This window comes from Scomber japonicus, chromosome 7 (genome assembly GCF_027409825.1).
Source record: "Scomber japonicus isolate fScoJap1 chromosome 7, fScoJap1.pri, whole genome shotgun sequence".
NCBI lineage: Eukaryota > Metazoa > Chordata > Actinopteri > Scombriformes > Scombridae > Scomber > Scomber japonicus.
This window is the reverse complement of record NC_070584.1, coordinates 30,336,507-30,357,408: the sequence shown is the minus strand read 5'-3', so window position 1 is coordinate 30,357,408 and position 20,902 is coordinate 30,336,507. Positions and strand designations below refer to the sequence as shown.

The 20,902-nt window shown below is 42.1% G+C and overlaps 1 protein-coding gene across 1 annotated transcript in view; it reads left to right on the top strand.

The window, feature by feature from the left end:
- LOC128361501 (adenylate cyclase type 1-like) overlaps positions 1–20,902 on the top strand; it is a 74,986-nt gene that overhangs the window by 24,762 nt on the left and 29,322 nt on the right. Inside the window, exons 5-9 of the mRNA XM_053321989.1 lie at positions 463–590; positions 4,034–4,192; positions 7,955–8,096; positions 11,481–11,636; positions 18,925–19,119. Coding sequence (XP_053177964.1) covers positions 463–590; positions 4,034–4,192; positions 7,955–8,096; positions 11,481–11,636; positions 18,925–19,119 — 780 coding nt within the window. The remainder of the gene's footprint in view (positions 1–462; positions 591–4,033; positions 4,193–7,954; positions 8,097–11,480; positions 11,637–18,924; positions 19,120–20,902) is intronic.

Below are 20,902 nucleotides of genomic sequence, written 5' to 3'. Positions count from 1 at the left end.
CGCCTGTAGATGCATTAACTCATTTATACCTTCATCATTCATCACAAAAGTAAAAAAAAAAAAAAATACAAGCAGTGATCAAACTGCCATCCACTTGTTTTTAGTAACCTGTTGTTATGCTTGTTTTAAAAGTGAGAGTTAACTGGAGCAGAAGTATTGTTGCTATGGTTACCTGCATACACAATTTTATATAATCAGAGAAATTCAGAAAAAAAGTTATTTTTGTCATATGAAGTAATTAACGCCCAAATAAGCTCTATACCCTGGACTTGGTTCAAAACTGAAATGACGACCCTTTAATTCTACCTTATGACATTAAAACGTTTATTTTTGCTTATAAACGGCTGCCACTCCGCCACCAACGCTTATTGTCTTGGTAACCAATGGAAACACATTTATCTGTTTTGTCAGAGGTTAATAATCTGGTGGGCCCGGTTGATGTTTTTCTCTCCGTGTCTGTAGGAGAATCACTGCAGGAGAATAAAGATCCTGGGAGATTGTTACTACTGTGTGTCGGGATTGACCCAACCCAAGGCGGATCACGCCCACTGCTGTGTGGAGATGGGCCTGGACATGATTGACACGATCGCGTGAGTGACACACACACACACACACACACACACACACACACACACACACACACACACACACACACACACACACACACACACACACACACACACACACACACACACACACACACACACACACACACACACACACACCTTCTTTATAACATGCATCTGCCGATTTTCTATATTTGTCTTATTGCCAACAAATCTATGCAGAGCCAAACCTAGAGCTGGGCGATTATGGCAAAAATCACGATTAATTGAACTTTTAACCTCGATTACGATTAATGAACGATTATCTCCACCCTTGATGAACAATGATGTATTTTCACAGTTTCTTTAGTTTAGTGTTTTCCACTGCTGCCCTCACACATCTTCACACGTATCTTTAGGGAGTGAAAATAAAGATGTTTTAAGGTGTGACGCTGTGGTTTAATGTCTAGTTTACTTGATTAGAACTATGTAAAGATCATGGTTTGGGTTAAATTGAAGGAAGGAAAGAAGGACAGAGGAAAGGAAGGAAGGAAGGAAGGAGGGAGGAGGGAGGAAAAAGAGAGGAAGGAACAAAAGAGAGAAGGAGGAAGAAGGAAGGAAAAGAGCGAGGAAGGAAAGGAGGAAGGAAGGGAGGAAGAAGGAAGTTAGGAGGGAGGGAGAAGGAAGGAAAAGCGGAAGGAAGCTGTGGTTAATGTCTAGTTTACTTGATTAGAACTATGTAAAGATCATAGTTTGGGTTAAAATGAAGGAAGGAAAGACGGAGGAAGGAAGGGAGGAAGAAGGAAGGTAGGAGGGAGGGAGAAAGGGGAAAAAGGGAAAAAAGCCCCACAAAAATCAAATCAAGCCTGCTGTGCTGCTGCTTGGTTGGAATGAAAACCTGCAGCCACATTATAGCCCTTTATGGAAACGTTTGGACAAACCTAGCTTAAACAAAATCAAGCATTCTTCAGTCATGTTGCCAGTTTTCTCTCTTCACATTTCAGACAGCCAAATATTTAAGCTTTGCTCAACATTATAAAACAGCAAGTATCGTGTTGTTTTGTTTCCAAACAATCAAGCAAAGTGAGAAATATGTTCAATTTGTCATCAAAAAGTCATTTGGTGGCTCACAATTCATACTCTCCCACCCCTGGTTTGAGTCTGGCAGGGTACCTTTGTTGCATGTAATACCCCTTTCTCTCTCTCTCTGTCTTTCTCCTTGTTTCTTGTTGGCCTCTCTGCCACTAACTGTCCACTAGAGGCAAAAAAGCCCCAAAATATCAAATCAAGCCTGCTGTGCTGCTGCTTGGTTGGAATGAAAACCTGCAGCCACATTATGGAGCTTTACGGAAAAGATTGAACAAGCCTAGCTTAAACAAAATCAAGCATCCTTCAGTCATGTTGCCAGTTTTCTCTCTTCACATTTCAGACAGCCAAACATTTAAGCTTTGCTCAACATTATAAAACAGCAAGTATTGTGTTGTTTTGTTTGCTGCAACAATCAAAGCAAAGTGAGAAATATGTTCAATTTGTGTACTCTCCCACCCCTCACTCTACTAGCATGTTGACACACACACACACACACATACACCGAGCGCCTTCACCTCATTTCCTTGTGTGAACACTAGCCTGTCATGTTCTTTCCTTGCCGCTCTGTCAGAGTGGATGGATGCTGCTGCAGGAGCCCTTTATCTCAGAGGACAGGTGCTGCTGTACACACTCATCCCTCTGCTCTGTGTGTGTGTGTGTGTGTGTGTGTGTGTGTGTGTGTGTGTGTGTGTGTGTGTGTGTGTGTGTGTGTGACATCCCTCCTTCAGCCTGATGGGCATTTATTTTCCTCCACCTTGTAAAACACACACGCAAACACACTGTCTGTCAAAACTACACCTCTCTCTCTACGGTTGGTTCTTTCCTTCCTTCCTTCCTTCCTTCCTTCCTTCCTTCCTTCTCTCCCTCCCTCCCTCCTTCCTTCCTCATGTCCTTCCTCCCTCCCTCCTTTCCTTCCTTCTTTCCTCCTGTCCTTTCTTCCATCCTTACTTCTTCCTCATCTCCTTCCTTCCTTCCTTCCTTCCTTCTCTCCTCTCCCTCCCTCCCTCCTTCCTTCCTTCCTCCTGTCCTTCCTTCCTTCCCTCCTGTTCTTCCTTCCTTCCCTCCCTCCTTCCTTCTTCCCTTCCTCCCTCCTGTCCTTCCTTTCCTTCCTCCCTTCCTTTCTTGACTCGAGGACAACAGGAGGGTTAAAAGGACGTCACATTTTATTACATTAGCAAACAACATATTTTTGATAAGGATAATTTAAATGTTTATTTATCTAAAGAATTATAAGATATATATATATATAAGCAGGACATTTTACAGTTGAAAAGTGCTTTCTCATTAACAAGCAATTTGACACTGATATTGTTTCTGAATGACATTAAAACTACATTAGATGCATTTCTGCTCTGTAATTTCTCGTTTCTTATCGGCCAACGTGCAGTATAAGCCGATACCAACATATCTGCCATAAGCACTCTCTGTCAAAACTACACCTCTCTATGGTTGTATGCAATAGTTCTGGCACCGCTTGACGTTTTTTTAAATAATTAAACAGATGTAAACAGTCTCTCAAGGATCTCGAACATGATACACAATATTTTCAGTGAACATTAATGCATAATTTATATCATAAATTGATAAAAAATTTAGAAAACATTTGGGCACCCTAAGGCTTCCAGATTTTTTTTTTAAAGGTCTCAGATTTAATCAGTTCGTTAGGCCTGATGCATGTCAACAATTATCATTAGGAAATGTCAGCTGATGCCGATTTCACAGCTTTACAAACACTCTTTGTGAGAGCACTCAGTAACCGTGTGTTCCTCTAAGCAGCTGTGCAAAACTGAAATTTGAAGTTATTGATGCCCACAATGCAGGGGAAAGCTACAAGAAGGAAGATAGATAGATAGATAGATAAATAGATAGAGTGATAGAGTGATAGAGTGATAGAGTGATAGAGAGATAGATAGATAGATAGATAGATAGATAGATAGATAGATAGATAGATAGATAGATAGATAGATAGATAGTGCAGCGATTGACACATGATCAGAAAAGTGAAGAGTAATGAATGTGTTGCCGTCGGTTACACAAGTATCTCCTTATTGCTAAACCCAACTGAAAAGTACAATTTGATCAGTTCTTCCACAGCAGGCATTCAAAATGAGGCTATGTGACTATTTTTCTCTTAAATTTCTGAGTTTACTTTCTTTCTTCTTCTAATGTCGAACACTGAAATCCAGAGAGCCATGCAGACTGTTGGAACTGTAAGATGAACCTTGTCCGCACCCTTAAACTAATATTGTTCTTTGATCCGTAGCCATTCACTGTTCACCAGATTTCGTTATAATCTGCAAACAGAGAAAGGCTCGGAGGTGAAATATTCTTGGATTTGTTTCAAAAGTTCTAGATGAATATTTTACACTCTTCCTTCCTCCCCCCTCCCCCTCCTGCAGGTCGGTGGTGGAGGCGACAGAGGTGGATCTGAACATGCGTGTGGGTCTGCACACAGGACGGGTGCTGTGTGGCGTACTGGGCCTGAGGAAATGGCAGTATGACGTCTGGTCAAACGATGTCACGCTGGCAAATGTGATGGAGGCCGGAGGGTTGCCTGGGTCAGTACTGACTGTTACACCCACTGAAACAGGACTGTGAAAATGCAAGACACACACACACACACACACACACACACACACACACACACACACACACACACACACACACACACACACACACAGTATCCCAGCAACAGAGACAGAATAAAGCCTCATGATATATGCATCCAAGCATACAGTAGCATTAACAGATGGCAAAATGTCTTCCTAGTGTATTTATACTGTAGTTACTATACGTGAGTTTTTTATAGATAAAGTCCATTTTAAATGCCAAAAATGTATTATTAAAGTAATGAATACATAAATAATGATGAAGCCAAAACCAACAATCAACTAAGAAAAATGACAAAAATGGGTTGTTGGTTTTTTTTTGCCACATCCTGTTTCAAATGTGATTTTTTTCAATTTTTCGATTTCTTTTGACTGTTCCTTCTTTCCTTCCTTCTTCCCTCTTTCTTTAATTTTTCCTTCCTTCTTTCCCTTCTCCCCTCTTTCTTTGCTCCCTCCTCTTTCCATCCTTCCATCCTTCCATCCTTCCATCCTTCCATCCTTCCTTCCTTCCTTCCTTCCTCCTTTCCTCCCTCGAGGAACACCTTTCCATTTGTGTGACTTATCTCCTTATTACGATGAATATTGGAAGTGTAGCTTATCAAACCTGACAGACACTATTTAACCTTTGTGTCCTCCTCCCGGGTCAAATTGACCTTGATCTGTTTTGACTGTTCCTTCTTTCCTTACTTCATTCCTTCTTTCCTCCCTCCTTTCCTTTCTTCTTTCCTCCCTTCCTTCCTTCCTCCTGTCCTTCCTTCTTTCCCTCCTTCCTTGCCTCCCTTCCATCCTCCCCTACTTTCCTTCCCTCTTCCTTCCTTCCTCCTGTCCTTCCTTCCTTCCTTCCTCCCTCCCTCCCTCCCTCCTTCTTCCTTCCTCCCTCCTGTCCTTCCTTCCTTCCTCCCTCCCTCCTACCTCCTGTCCTTCCCTCCTTCCTCCCTCCCTCCTTCCTCCTTCCTTCCTTCCTCCCTCCCTCCTACCTCCTGTCCTTCCCTCCTTCCTCCCTCCCTCCTTCCTCCTTCCTTCCTTCCTCCCTCCCTCCCTCCTTCTTCCTTCCTCCCTCCTGTCCTTCCTTCCTTCCTCCCTCCCCCTACCTCCTGTCCTTCCCTCCTTCCTCCCTCCCTCCTTCCTTCATCCCTCCTGTCCTTCCTTTCCTTCCTTCCTCCCTTCCTTTCTTGACTCGAGGACAACAGGAGGGTTAAAAGGACGTCACATTTTATTACATTAGCAAACAACATATTTTTAAGGATCATTTAAATGTTTATTTATCTAAAGAATTATAAGATATATATATAAGCAGGATATTTTACAGTTGAAAAGTGCTTTCTCATTTACAAGCGATTTGACACTGATATTGTTTCTGAATGACATTAAAACTACATTAGATGCATTTCTGCTCTGTAATTTCTCGTTGCTTATCAGCCAACGTGCTTTATAAGCCGATACCAACATATCTGCTATAAGCACATCCGCAGATTTATCGGCTGAGCTGATTTATCCGTCTAGATCTAGTAGTTTAGTCCTCGGGGTTTTGTCTTTGTTGTGTTTTCTGTGCTGAATGCTTGTGGTCATCCAGGTCAGTTCAATAAGACCCTTTCTCCTTTCGAGTGTTTCACAAGCTGCATTTCCAAACTCATCAGTATTGGTTCTGCTCCAGATACTGTTAAAAATACTCAAGGAATCTCATCAGAAATATCAAAGGACAGTAAACAGCAACCCTGTGCATGTAAGAGACGTCTTACAAATGAAGGTTTTAGTTAAGTTTAGTTTATTTCAGTCATTTTTAATATGTGCTTGTTTTCTTCATCTCTCTTGGAAACAGATACAACCAAAAAAATTAAAAATGCAGTTTCTGACTATTAAGGTGTAGGCTGAAGTATTAGCATATAACACCTACCCTGTACTTTCAGAGATCCAATAGTTTATAGAGTCATCTCAGAATAAGCAACACATGCTCATCATAAAGGTTTAACCCTCCTGTTGTCCTCAGGTCAAGGGAGCAAGGGAGGAAGGAAGGAAGGGAGGAAGGAAAGAAGGAAGGAGGGAGGAAGGAAGGAAGGAAGGAAAGAAGGAAGGAGGGAGGAAAAGAGGAAGGGAGGAAGGAAGGAAGGAAGGAAGGAAGGAAGAAGAAGAGGAAGGAAGGAAGGAACGAACGAACGAAGGAAGGGAGGAAGGAGGGAGGAAAAGAGGAAGGAAGAAGGAAGGAAGGAAGGAAGGAAGGAAGGAAGGAAGGAAGGAAGGAAGGAAGGAAGGAAGGAAGGAAGGAAGGAGGGATGGAAGGAGGAAAAGAGGAAGGAAGGAAGAAAGGAAGGAGGGAGGGAGGAGAAGAGGAAGGAAGTAAGGAGAGAAGGAAGGAAGTGAGGAAAGAAGTGAGGGAGCAAAGAAAGAGGGAAGGAGGGGATGAACGAAGGAAAAATTAAAGAAAGAGGGAGGAAGGAAGGAAGGAAGGAAGAAAGGAACAGTCAAAAGAGATGGGGTCAATTTGACCCGGGAGGACGACAGGAGGGTTAACACCAGTGAAGAGTAATAAGCTCTATCAGGCGATACCTGTTAGCAGAATCAATTTATTGTTGGTTTTGGTCTTTTCATGCTAGATAAAAATAGTGTTATCTTTAATAAGTTACCTTATCTCATATTGGAAAAATAAGAAGTCAGAACACTTTGTTAAAGTAATGTCACATCGTTCAAGAAAAACTCACGTACAGTAACAAGCACATACTTATCATAAAGGTTTAACCATCCTGTTGTCCTAAGGTCAAGGAAGGAAGGAAGGAAGGAAGGAAGGAATGAGGGAGGGAGGAAAAGAGAAAGGAAGGAAGGAGGGAGGGAGGGAGGGAGGGAGGGAGGGAGGGAGGGAGGAAAAGAGAAGGAAGGAAGGAAGGAAGGAAGGAAGGAAGGAAGGAGGAGAAGAGGAAGGAAGGAGGGAAGGAAGGAAGGAAGGAAGGAGGGAGGGAGGGAGGGAGGGAGGAAAAGAGGAAGGAACGAACGAACGAAGGAAGGGAAGAAGGAAGGAAGGAAGGATGGAAGGAGGGAGGGAAAGATGAAGGAAGGAAGGAAGGAAGGAAGGAAGGAAAAGAGGAAGGAACGAACGAAGGAAGGAAGGGAGGAAAGAAGGAAGGAAGGAAGAAGGGAGGAAAAGAGGAAGGAAGGAAGGAAGGAGGGAGGAAGGGAGGAAAAGAGGAAGGAAGGAAGGAAGGAAGGAAGGACGACGACAGGAGGGTCAACACTAGTGTACACCAGTGAAGATTAAAAGCACTCAGAGTAAAAATACCTGTTAGCAGAATCAATTTATTGTTGGTTTTGGTCTTTTCATGCTAGATAAAAATAGTGTTATCTTTAATAAGTTACCTTATCTCATATTGGAAAAATAAGAAGTCAGAACACTTTGTTAAAGTAATGTCACATCGTTCAAGAAAAACTCACGTACAGTAACAAGCTGATTAGCATTTAAAACACAGTGAAATGAGGTCACCTCGTTGGCTCAATTTTGTCTTGTTTCAAGTGAAGTAAGAAGATTTTAAGACTCGTTACCAGATTAAATGAGTCGTTAGGAGGAACATTTCTCCACTGTGAAGAATTTTGAGCGAGCCGACGGGCTATTAGACAGATAAAAATAATGAGAGGAATAATGATTTGAGACCTCGGCGCCTGACTTTTATCACTAACTGCTTTTCGTCCTCTGCCCCCCCCCCCTCCCTCCGCTTGTGCTCTCAGCAAGGTGCACATCACAAGGACCACCCTCGAGTGTTTGAATGGAGACTACGAGGTGGAGCCGGGCTTCGGACACGAGAGACATGCCTTCCTCCAGAAACATCACATAGAGACGTTTTTCATCGTGCCATCACACAGACGCAAAGTACGCCCCCCCCCCCCCCCCCCACACACACACACACCCACCTTTCCATTTGTGTGACTTATCTCCTTATTACGATGAATATTGGAAGTGTAGCTTATCAAACCTGACAGACACTATTTAACCTTCCTGTCGTCCTTGCGGGTCAAATTGACCTTGATCTGTTTTGACTGTTCCTTCTTTCCTTCTTTCCTTCTTTCCTTCCTTCTTTCCTCCTGTCCTTCCTTCCTTCCTTCTATCCATCCTTCTTCCTCCTGTCCTTCCTTCCTGTCCGTCTTTCCTGTCCTTCCTTCCTTCCTTCTCTCCCTCCCTCCTTCCTTCCTCCTGTCCTTCCATCCTTCCCTCCTTCCTTCCTTCCTTCCTTCCTTCTCTCCCTCCCTCCCTCCCTCCTTCCTTCCTCCAGTCCTTCCTTCCCTCCCTCCCTCCCTCCTTCCTTCCTTCCTTCCTTCCTCCCTCCCTCCCTCCTTCTTCCTTCCTCCCTACTGTCCTTCCTTTCCTTCCTCCCTCCTGTCCTCCTTCCTTCCATCCTTCCTTCCTTTCCTTCCTCCCTTCCTTTCTTGACTCGAGGACAACAGGAGGGTTAAAAGGACGTCACATTTTATTACATTAGCAAACAACATATTTTTGACAAGGATTATTTAAATAGTTTTTTTTAAAGAATTATAAGATATGTGTATAAGCAGGACATTTTACAGTGGAAAAGTGCTTTCTCATTAACAAGAGACGTTTTTCATTGTGCCATCATACAGACGCAAAGTACGCCCACCCCCCCCCCCCCTCTTTCTCTTTCTCTTTCTCTTTCTCTTTCTCTTGCCAGCGTACAACTGGAGAGGTGACACATCTGTCCGTGTTGTAATAGTTAATCCTCTGATGCAGGAGAGGGAGGGAGGCCATGTGTTAAGCTGGCATACACATGGCTAGTATCACTATCTCACACCAACTGTACATGTGCACAAGAGCAGAGTATGTGTTTGTTAAATCCTCGGTAAAATACTCTTGTACAGTACTGGCAGGAAAACACACACACACACACACGCAGGTTTTCTAACACTGCACGCTCTCAGTTTACAGTAAAAATCCCACCCAGGCCGACTTTATTTCTATGAATGAGATGATTCCCTAACAGCACTCATGGTCTCCTCTGTCATTCCTTTTCATCCCAACCATTACCGTATAATCCAAACGTCTCCTCAGGTTTTTCATTATTAAAGAAGCCGCGTGTCAGTTTTTCCAAGAATAGTAATCTGGAAACTTGTAGGTGAAAAGATGACTTTTAAGTTGAAGTTTAGAACTTCAGAAACATTTTTTTTTAGAGATAAATTAAATATAGGCCCGCTTGAATTATATATGTGAGGCTTCAGAGAGTGTAAAGTGTTCAAACAGCCTGCTTGTAGATTTTAAAATTCATATAACAGGCTTTCACTTTGTCACCTTCTGAATTTAGCAGCATAAAAAGATCCATTTCTAATGTAAAATAAATGAGCAAACTCCCATTAGCTTCAGCTACAGTTTGAGCTAATGCTAACACAGCATGTTGGTATGATAAATATGGGCTTAAATATGCTAACATACCAAACATTATATATTAAAAACTGTCAAATACACCACATTATACATGATCATTGTGATATGCTAAAGGCTACATGCTAAACTTTGGCTGTGTCTCAAATCTCGTACTTCTGTAGATAGAAACTTTATTGATCCCCTAAGGGAAATTTTGTACTTACACTTATGTGTACATTTTGAGTACACATAAGTGCGTTCACACTGAGAAGTATGGAATAGGGATGCTCCGATCAGCATTTTTGGGGGACGATCCGATCACCGATCATAGGAATCATAAATCTGCCGATACCGATCACGATTTACGTACCACAATCAACTTTTTATTTGTGTAAACATTACATGCCCTGTCAAGAGTAATAGATGAAATAAAATAAAAATGAATAAAATGTACTTAATTTACTTGCCTTACTCCCCAAGTGAGGGGGATTATTTACAACGGCAAGGTCTAGGGTAAAAAAATAAAAATAAATAAATATAAATATATATATTCATATGCTATCGGCTTTTCTGATCTGCACTTTGAGAGCCCACAGATCAACCTGTTTAGGGTCCATATCGGCCGATAACGATCGGAGCATCCCTAGCATGGAAACATGATAGTTGAGTGTGTAACTATGGATGCTTCTTGCCCCCAACGGTCGCCATCTTGGCTCCATAGTAGAAGGGGAGGGACCACTTTTCAAACAGGAAATGACGACTGAGGATGTTGTAACTGCAGTGAACATCGCTGCGTTATATGAATATAAATTATACATGTTTTTTAAACTAAGCTCCACTATACTGTTGTCACATATAAGCCATCAGTAGGTTTATTGGGTTAATTTAGCAGTTTGTAGTGACTTAGCCGGTATTGAGTTTAGCTAATCGTCATTTCCGGTAAATGTGCAATGTCCATGTTTGATTAGAGATGACACTAACCGGTTGAAAGTAAGTTCATAATGTACACAGTGTGCTACACAGCTGTAATTGTGATTTGAGACGCAGCAATTGGCTTTTTAACCTTTAGTAGCTGACGTGTGTGCTACTTGTTGGTTTCCACGGAGACGCTGCAACAACAAATTATTGCAGGCTTTACTTTTGAACTTTAGCTGTTTTTTTACAATCAGGTGCACATATTTTATTCACCTGCGAGGCTTTTTCCAGAGAGAGGAAATAAAAAACAAAACACAACTGTCTGTTTTTAGTCTTGGATGAGAAACAGTTTGTGTGTGTGAGATTCAGCATGTAGGAGATATTTAATCATTCCCAGATGCAAAACCTAACCTAAAAAGAGTTATATAATCAATGTTGGGGCATAATAGGATGTAATAGTGTTAGGTAATCTGATTACAAAATAAAGGAGGTTACATCTCAAGTCAGACCTTTAAGATTTTGCTCAGGAGGGTTTTTCCCTCATTTTTTAAATATTTAACATTACTGAATACATATATTGCTGTTTTTAATTATTTCAAATCAATATTTTTTTTTTACATTTTATAAATAAATCATGACCTGGGATTATTTGGAGCACACATAGGCTTAAATGGAGTCACAGTGCCAATTAAACCCACTTTATTCATCAAATATCTTTATTTCATATTCCAAAATCTACATGAACTAATGAATACAGTTTCAAATGAGAGATATATCTTGTTTTATAAGAAATGATCTCCCTTATACATCATGTCAGTATCCATGAAAAACAGCTGGACTTAGATTTTGATGCTTAATAACATTTTAAATAGTAACCTATTACATCTCCATAGTAACCATCCCAACAGTGTGTATAATACCTTTGAGCATCCTTTGCTTTATTTCTCTGTCCTCTCTTCCTCTCCACAGATCTTTCCCGGTCTGATTCTGTCCGACATCAAACCAGCCAAGAGGATGAAGTTCAAGACGGTGTGCTACCTGCTGGTGCAGCTCATGCACTGTAGGAAGATGTTCAAAGCCGAGATCCCTTTCTCCAACGTCATGACCTGCGAGGACGACGACAAGGTAAGTGTGTGTGTGAGTGTGTGTGTGTGACTTGCACGCTGAAGGCAACCAAATATAGAGGCAGGGTCAGAGTTTTCAACAAAATAAGATTACTTTTTATTGTTTGCATGCATGAGAGTAACACTACTGTGCAGAGTGGATATAAATATATCTAGGTTATGTAAAAAAAAAAAATCATTTTAATGGGTTTGTATGTCCATTTGTGATGGAGCGAAATCCTGCTTGGATTCTTAATCTGCTACACACATACACACACACACAGACACAGACACAGACACACAAACCACTGTAATCCAGATTTCTAGCATCATAAGTACTACAGTATGCTTGTATTACAAAGTAAGGCAGTGGAATTGATATTATGAGCAACTCTTTGATGTAAACTCGCTCTCAAGCTTCTCTGCATGTGTGTTTGTACATGTGTTTATGTGTGTGTGTGTGTGTGTGTGTGTGTGTGTGTGTGTGTGTGTACGTGCATATGAGCATGAGTTCTAACTTGCTCGTGTGTTTTTTCAGTATCTTTGGGTGACTTTTACACCACACATGACGCAGCAGTGAGTCAGTCTGAGTGCTTGCTGGTTGGTTCTTCGGTCGGTTGGGTCGGCTGGTGTTTGGTGATCGCGGCATCACAGGGTCTGGCTGTCAGAAATAGCCCTCGAGCTGTAATCCGCCCCGACTGCGTGTGTGAGCTCAGCCAGGCATTAGTGCTTCATGATTCTGATGATGCTGCATTATGACTGCTGGTAATCACCCACAGCCTGGTATCATCTCCTCTAATAGCATTAGCCACATTGTTGCATGATTACGGTGTCCAAGTCGCCAAAATCCAAGCATTGTGACCGAGAGGAATTTTATAATGGAATGATGACGCTGCAAATTGTTTTAAGGGCCAAATATTATAAAACCTGTTTACTGGAGAAGACAAATGATAAATGCTGATTTTTTGATGATCTACTGCAGACTGCTGAATGTTAAATTTTGTGTCCAAGGGTCTGTTAGAAACTGCATACTTCCGTACTACTCGTACTAACTCTGACGTCATTTGAAGTATGTAGTGTGTTTCAACTGCGTAGTATGTGATTTAGAGTATGTGAGAAATTCCTGGATGGTTTACTAGATTCTCCAGAAATGCAGAGTATGCATCAAAAGCTGACTACTCACACTCAAATTACCCAAGATGCAATGCAACTTCTGAAAAAAAAACAAAAACAAAACAAACGTCACAGATCACCACCTCGTGGTTTCAAGTTAGCTACAGCGAGGGTATGTTCGCTTCCTGTTTTCAAAATAAAAGCACCAATTCTATCATTATGGTTTTTGTAATAATAAAAGGAAACGGGTGTTTTATTTTGTGAAAATGACAGGAAGTGCGTTACTCGCTACGGCTAACTTGAGCGGCTCCGAATTCTCAAGAACAAAACTTTAAACGGGTGTTATTTGGACAAATTAGCGTCACATTGTGGATCTAAAGGGCTACTTTACTTTCTTCCTAAAAAGGTTAGAAATGTGGATAAAGTGGTATATTTACAGAGTTAGAGCTAAAATGAAATCAGCTTCAGCCTGCTGATTTCAGCTCGGGTAGGAACCAAATGCATTGTGGGTTATCGTGTAGTTTACTACAGTGTAAACAGTCTGCTTACTATCTGGTCCTTTAGTATGTAGTATAGAAGTATGTAGTATGCGGCTTCCTCCCTCCCTCCCTTCCTTCCTCCCCTCCTTCCTTCCTTCCTTCCTTCCCTCCTTCCTTCCATCCTCCCTCCTTTCCTTCCTTGTTCCTTCCTTCCTTCCTCCCTTCCTTCTTTCCTTCCTTCCTTCCTTCCTTCCCTCCCTCCTTCCCTCCTTTCCTTCCTTCCTTCCTTTCCTTCCTTCCTTCCTTCCTTCCTTCCTTCCTTCCTTCCTTCCTTCCTCCCTCCCTCCCTCCCTTCCTGACTCGAGGACAACAGGAGGGTTAATTGCAGCATCCTTTAGTGCAGTGTTCAGTATGGTGATAACTTCTGGATAGAAACTGTTCCTGAGTCTGGTGATGTGTGATGTGATGTAAAATCTTGAATGATACAGCTGTTATTGGTTTAGATAGTATTTGCATCTTTTTCTAATTTCCAATCCAAGCATTGTGCAGCACTACACTGCAACAAATCTCTTCTAACAAGTCCTGTAATCTTTTTTTTTTTTTTTTAATTATTCCTAATTAAGTCAAACCAAGCACTGCATTTAATTTGCCTCTGTTACATATTAGCCTTTTTTAAACACATGTCAAGTGTGCTGTTTTCTTAACATTAGTGCAACAGTTTGCCTAATTTGTGTTTTGCTTCAGGATACTGGCTAATTCCTGAAACAAGTCAAACTGCATCAGGAATGAGGGGAAATACCTCACCCCAAAAACAACTACTTACTACTTTAACTTACTTATTAAGATGGATGTAGAACAGGGGTGTCAAACATGCAGCCCGTGGGCCAGAACCGGCCCGCCAAGGCTTCCTTCCTGTCCTATTTTCCTTCCTACCATTCTGTCATCTGTCCTTCTTTCCTTCTTTGTTTCCTTCCCTCTGTCCTTCCTTCCATCTTTCCTTTTGTCTTTCCTTCCCTCCTTTCTTTCCTTCCTATCACTTTTCCCTTCTTTCCATCCTTGTTTCCTTCCTTCCTTTTGTCTTTCCTTCCCTCCTTCCTTTCCTTCCTAATCCCTTTTCCTTCCTTCCTTTTGTCTTTCCTTCCCTCCCTCCCTCCTTCCTTCCTTTCCTTCCTAATCCCTTTTCCTTCCTTCCTTTTGTCTTTCCTTTCCTTTCCTTCCCTCCTTCCTTTCCTTCCTAATCCCTTTTTCTTCCTTCTTTCTGTCTTTCCTTCCTATCACTTTTCCCTTCTTTCCACCCTTGTTTCCTTCCGTCCTTCCTTCCATCTTTTTATTGGTCCGGCCCACCTGAGATCAAATTTGGCTGTATGTGGCCCTTGAACGAAAATTAGTTTGACATCCCTGATGTAGAATCTGTAGAAGAAGTTAAATTATATTATTATCTTCATATTACCTCAGCTGAGACAGATTGAGAGTGACAGTCGCTGTGTTTTTAATTAATGTTTATAGATGCAGGTGTTAATTTGAAGAATATTGCATGTTTTATTCTTAGTACTATACTGTAGCTGTCAATTAAATATACCTAAAATACTGACAACCTCTCTAATAATACTTGTAGTTGAGATAAGTTCAATGTAGAAGGTCTTCAAATAGTCATCTTTGTACAGGTTGCTATGACGATAATTCTGGTTATTTTCAATTTGGGGTTTATTTAGCTGATTTCTTTTTTGGCATAATTTTTAACAAGCAATTAAAAACACACACTAACTTCTACACCACAGTGAAACATGCTTATACATGCTAAAATAATGAATGTTACATGCTAAATATCAGCATCAAATAGCTGTTGACATGCATGCTAACGTGTTAATTGGATGCATGTTGACTCGCTAGCTCTACACTAGCATTTAACTCCATATGCAGCCGAGCCAAAACACACCTGAAGCTGACAAATTACAGCTCATTTTCAGTCAGAATAAGCTCAGTGAACAGACTGTATATACACGTTATATATAGAGGGAGATAAATACTCACATGCTGTAGTGAAAAAGCAGGCAGAACTTTAAATGATAGGAGGAGGATTGCTAGCATAACGCTGATTTGGGTGTCAAAGCAGGAAACACACAGGTGCAGTTAATAACATCAGTGATTGCTGAAGCCAATTAATCTTCGTGACGTCCTCCCGACCCCATCTTCTTTCCTCCCTTCCTTCCTTTTCTCTTTCCTCCCTTCCTTCCTTCTGTCCTTCCTTCCTTCCTTCCCTTCCTTCCTTCTTTCCTCTGTCCTTCCTTCCTCCCTTCCTCTTTTACTTCTTTGTTTCCTCCCTCCCTCCTACCTTCCTTCTTTCCTCCTTCCTTCCTCCCTTCCTTTTTTCCTTCTCTCTCTCTTTCCTTCCTTCCTCTCTCTTTCCTTCCGTCCTTCTGTCTGTCCTTCCTCCCTTCCTCCTTCTTTCCTTCCCTCCTTCCTTCCTTCTTCCTCCCTTCCATCTTTCCTTCCTCCCTCCCTTCTTCCTTCCTCCTTCCCTTCCTTCCTTCTTTCTTCCTCTCTTCCTTCCTTCCTTGACTCGAGGACAAGAGGAGGGTTAAGTTGCTCCAAATCCATCACTGTGTTACAGTGCATGGTAGATTAGCCTACCAGTATAGATTTCCATGGAAAAGAGGTCCATTCCACCTCTTTCTCACCATACAGTTAATGAATAATTCATATTTCTTGGACAGAACATGCCACCCTTTATCTCAGATGAGCAGTGATTAGTCTTGTTTATTTCACAGGTCAGAGATGAATTTTCAGCTTTGTTAGTTGCATTGATTACAATTAGAGCTGCGGTGTCAAACATATGGAACCAGCCCACCAAGGGAACATGTGGGGCCACCAAGGGAGGTCCAATCTGGCTGGTATTAACTTTGCAATGTATGAAAATTACAGAAAGATAATTCCAATTTTTTAATAAACAATGATCTGCATGTGGATGTCCAAACTTGAGATAACTGACATGTAATGTGGTTCAGATTTGAAACAAAAATTTCCCTTAGTGGGCTTGGACTTATTTTATCAGTATCTCCTACTAGGGTTATATGTTATAATATGCATTATACATATTTTATACAATATTTATAGGTTATGGTATAATGGTTTTACTGCTCCAGCCCACTTGAGAGCAAATTAGGCTCTATGTGGCCCCTGAACTAAAACTAATACTGAATATTTAAATATAGGTTTTGTAATCAAGTAACATTAAACTCACCGAAACATTGCAACAGCAGTCTGAGTCTGTGTGAGTCCTGCAGCCGCGGAAGAGCAGCAGGTGAGACAACTGTCAATCACAGCTGTCAATCAACACCCACACAGCAAACATCAAGGCCACTCTATAAGTCCTTAAATCTTATTATGGAGCAGTACTTTCTGTAATGACCTCCAGCACACTTATTAGAGGGGCCCGAATTTAGAGATTAAGACCATGAAGGCTCATTGAGGTAAATGATTGACTCTGTATTTATAGAGAGAAGTTAATGCGTCTAGTGGCCGTCGGTGGCACTTCTGCATTGGATTCAGCCTTGAGCCGTGATAGCTGTCACTTGGTCACTGCAGGAAAAAGCACAGGTGCAATTAATAACATCAATCATGTCTTTGTATGTATTGCATTTAGGTTTACCAGTCCCAGGTGATGTGCATGCTCACTGGCTTACTGGGATGCTTAAATGGATCAGAGCCACTGTAAATGTTATTAAATACACCTGTTGTATGATTTAAAAGTTCATATAGTTGGCTGTGAAAGTACAATGTAGAGCTGAGCCTAAAAAGATGAGCATGAGATGACCTAAATTGCCACGCTACATAAAAATAAACCTTTAATCATTTAAAATTAGGCCATCTTTATGCCTGTCTAACCTGCAGAAAGTTCTCCATGCACAAATAACTTGATTACAGTAATTCACGACTTTCAAATCCCCCCCCATGTGCATTTCTCTCTTCTACAACAGACTGCTGTCCAGATGTTAAAAAAGAAACCACATTACTTGGTCACTGCATCCTGAGTCCTTAGATATTCCAAATCAGATCCGTTAATTGCCCCGCAGTTTCATCTGAAGTGCCTCTTCAGCTGCTGTTGATATTTTAAAGAGTCATTCAAAACATACTTTCATTTTCTTGCTTTACAATTGGGATAGATTTAGTGTCTGGTTAGTGTATGCTTCCCTCTTGTCTATAATAATCCAGTTTTGTCTGTCTGCTTTAAGTGTGTAGTTACATGAGTCTATACATGCTCATCTTGTATTAAGCACTTTATTTTGTCAGTAAAGCAGCTGTGATGCATCTTTTCTTTACAGTAATAATGTATTGAGGTGATGAACCGAGTTTTATCAGTGACTCTGCAGCTCCGCTCAGCTTTATGCAGCTTCGTAGCGACATTCAGCCATTATTAAGTTGCTTTCTGGCTGCAACTTTACTGTTTTGGTTCACTCTCAGTGCTCTCGTATAGTGTCATTTTTGGCCACAGGAGGCAGCTGTTTTTAGAGAAGAAGCTCAGCAACAAATGGTAAATAAGCTGCAGACTAGCTGGTGAACGTAGTCGAGCAATTTAGCAGATAAAGAGCCAGATATTTCCCTCAGGATTTGGTAGAGAGTAAAAACAGAGCTAAAAGAGAGTGAATATTGGACTAAGTTTTAATCAAGTGGACAGGAACACAACTCCAGATGATTAATGGGTAATGGATGTGGAAATAAGTAACAGATTGTTAATGCTGCCCCCAAGTAGCCAACAAATGAGTTAATGCAGGGTTAATGTACCATATTAATATGCTTTCATTTACAATCCAACTTAATTTACAGTGGGTTTAGTTCATTCTATATGTGGTAAGGCTCTAGGAAAAGTAAAGTTCCCATTTTTCATCCATTGACCCTCCTGTTGTCCTCAAGTCAAGGAAGAAAGGGAGGAAGAAGGAAGGAAAGGAGAGAGGAAGGAAGGCAGGAAGGAAGGAAAGGAGGGAGGGAGGAAGGATGGGGGAAAGGAGGGAGGGAGGAAGGATGGGGAAAGAAGGAAGGAAGGTAGGAGGGAGGGAGGAAACAAGGAAGGAGGGACAGAAGGAGGAAGGATGGAAGGGAGGAAGAAGGAAGTAAAGGAGGGAGGAAGGAAGGAGGGAAAGAAGGAAGGAAAGGGAAGTAAAGGAGGGAGGAAGGAAGGAGGGAAGGAAGGAAGGAAAGGGAAGAAGGAAGGGAGGTATGAAGGAAAGGAGGGAGGGAGGAAGGAAGGACGGGGGAAAAAAGGAAGGAAGATAGGAGGGAGGGAGGGAGGAAACAAAGAAGGAGGGAGGGAGGAAGGAAAAGAGGAAGGGAGGAAGAACAGACGGAAGGAAGGAAAGAAGGAAGGAAAGGAGGGAGGAAGGAACAGTCAAAACAGACGGGGTCAATATGACCCGGGAGGACGATACAAAGGTTAAACAATGCATGTTTGTTGCTGTGTGCAGTAATGAGCATCACAGCCTCTCATGAACAGACCAGCGTGGTTGTAAGACTTTTCATCTTGTTTCTACTAAAGCTCGAAATAACACTTACAGTATAACAAACAGTTTTGAGCTCTGACCTCACAAAACTCAAGACACATTAGTATGCTTCACCACCAGCTCACGAGCTCCAAACTTTCAGCGTATCAGTCAGGCTGGGCCCTCTGCAGAGATTTGATTGTGTTGTCTTTTTCTTTTTTTCTTCTTTCTCTGCATCTGACAGCGGAGAGCCCTGCGGACTGCGTCAGAGAAGCTGAGGAGCAGGACGTCCTTCTCGACCACCGCCGTGCAGCACTCGCCGGGAACGCGAGTCAACCGCTACATCGGGCGGCTCATCGAAGCGCGGCAGACCGAGTCCGAGACATCAGACCTCAACTACGTCACCTTGTTCTACAGGAACAGAGACAGGGAGCGCAGGGTGAGGAACATCTGCAACCACAAGCCCTATAACTTGGATTTATATTTACAAAAAAAAGGATACAGAATGTAACAAATATACACTTTCCTAATTACACGCAAGGTAACATGTTTCGTGACTGCACCCCCCCAACGCCCACCCGCCCCTCCCTCCCTCTGTTTCCCTTTCACATACACACCCTACACAGTCTCTAATTCTCCTTCTCCCCTTTCTCCCTCGCTCCCACGCCTGTTGTCTATGATGTCTGTGTGTGTGTGTGAGTGCGTGTGTGTGTGTGTGTGTGTGTGTGTGTGTGTGTCTGTATGAGGAATCCACCCACCCTCTCAGGAGGGGGTGCAGATAATGATTTGGGAACGTCTGAGCGGCACACGTGATATCTTTCTCCTGTGTGTGCGTGGGTAGAGTCCATAGAGTCATAAAGGAGACACACAACAGGGAAGGGTTTGTGCCTGTGTGTGTGTGTGTGTGTGTGTGTGTGTGTGTGTGTGTGTGTGTGTGTGTGTGTGTGTGTGTGTGTGTGTGTGTGTGTGTCAGTGTCTGTTTGTGAAATCTAGACATTTAAATTGATAGGTGAGAAATTAAACCTCCATATAAAGTAACAGGACTAAGAGGAGCAGTAGTGCTTTGAGCTAAATGCTAATGCTCACAATGATATGACACACAACAACTTCAGATCCAATTCCACATCAGATCTCTAGAAGTTATTTTTTTACTGTATTTCTGCATGACATGAGAGTATTTTTGGAGCATGTAATATCCCAGCTCTCCAAGATGAGTAAACCTTAAAACTGGAGTAGAAACTGTGTCATTTTAACCAAAAAAAGTTGTCCCAGAAATAGCTCGGTCCAGCTGACCTTCATTTAATCTGCTAATAGCTCAGAGGATGCTCACTGCTGCATGTTACCAGGATACCGTTAATGTTAAATCATTAATGTTACCATGATAACAGACACATAACATGACATATGATGCTCTATAGCAGGGGTGTCGAAAATGTGGCTTGTGGGCCAGAACCGGCCCACGGAGGGGTCCAATCTGGCCCCACCTCGATTTGCCATAAAATCTCCCACACTGGTCCTAACCCTCCTGTTGTCCTCGAGTCAAGGGAGGAAGGTAGGAAGAAGGAAGGAAGGAAAGGAGGGAGGAAGAGAGAAAGAAGGAAGGAAGGTAGGAGTGAGGAAGGAAAGACAGGAGGAAGAAGGAAGGAAGGGAGGAAGAAGGAAGGAAGGGAGAAAGAAGAGAGGAAGGAAGGTAGGAGGGAGGGAGGGAGGGAGGAAAGAATGAAGGAAAGGAGGAAGGAAGGGAGAAAGAAGGAAGGAAGGAAGAAAGAAAGAAAGACAGATAGAAGAAAGGAAAGAAGGGAGGAAGAAGGAAAGAAGAAGGAAGGAAAGAAGGGAGGAAGAAGGGAGGGAGGAAGAAGAAAGGAAAGAAGGGAGGAAGAAGGAAGGGAGGAAGAAGAAAGGAAGGGAGGGAGGAAGGAAGGTAGGAGGGAGGAAAGGAGGAAGGGAGGAAGAGGCAAGGAAGGAGGGAGGCAGGAGAAGGAAGGAAGGAAGGAAGGAAGGAAGGAAGGGAGGAAGGAAGGAAGGAAGAATGGAAGGAAAGGAGGGAGGAAAGAGGGAAGGAAGGGAGTAAAGAAGGAACAATCAAAACAGACAGGGTCAATTTGACCCGGGAGGACGACACAAAGGTTAAAATCTGAAGTATAATTTAATGCACAGCTTTTCTCGTCTTTATGAGCGGTGGATGTAATTTGGGGAAGATGACAGAAGATGATTTTATGATC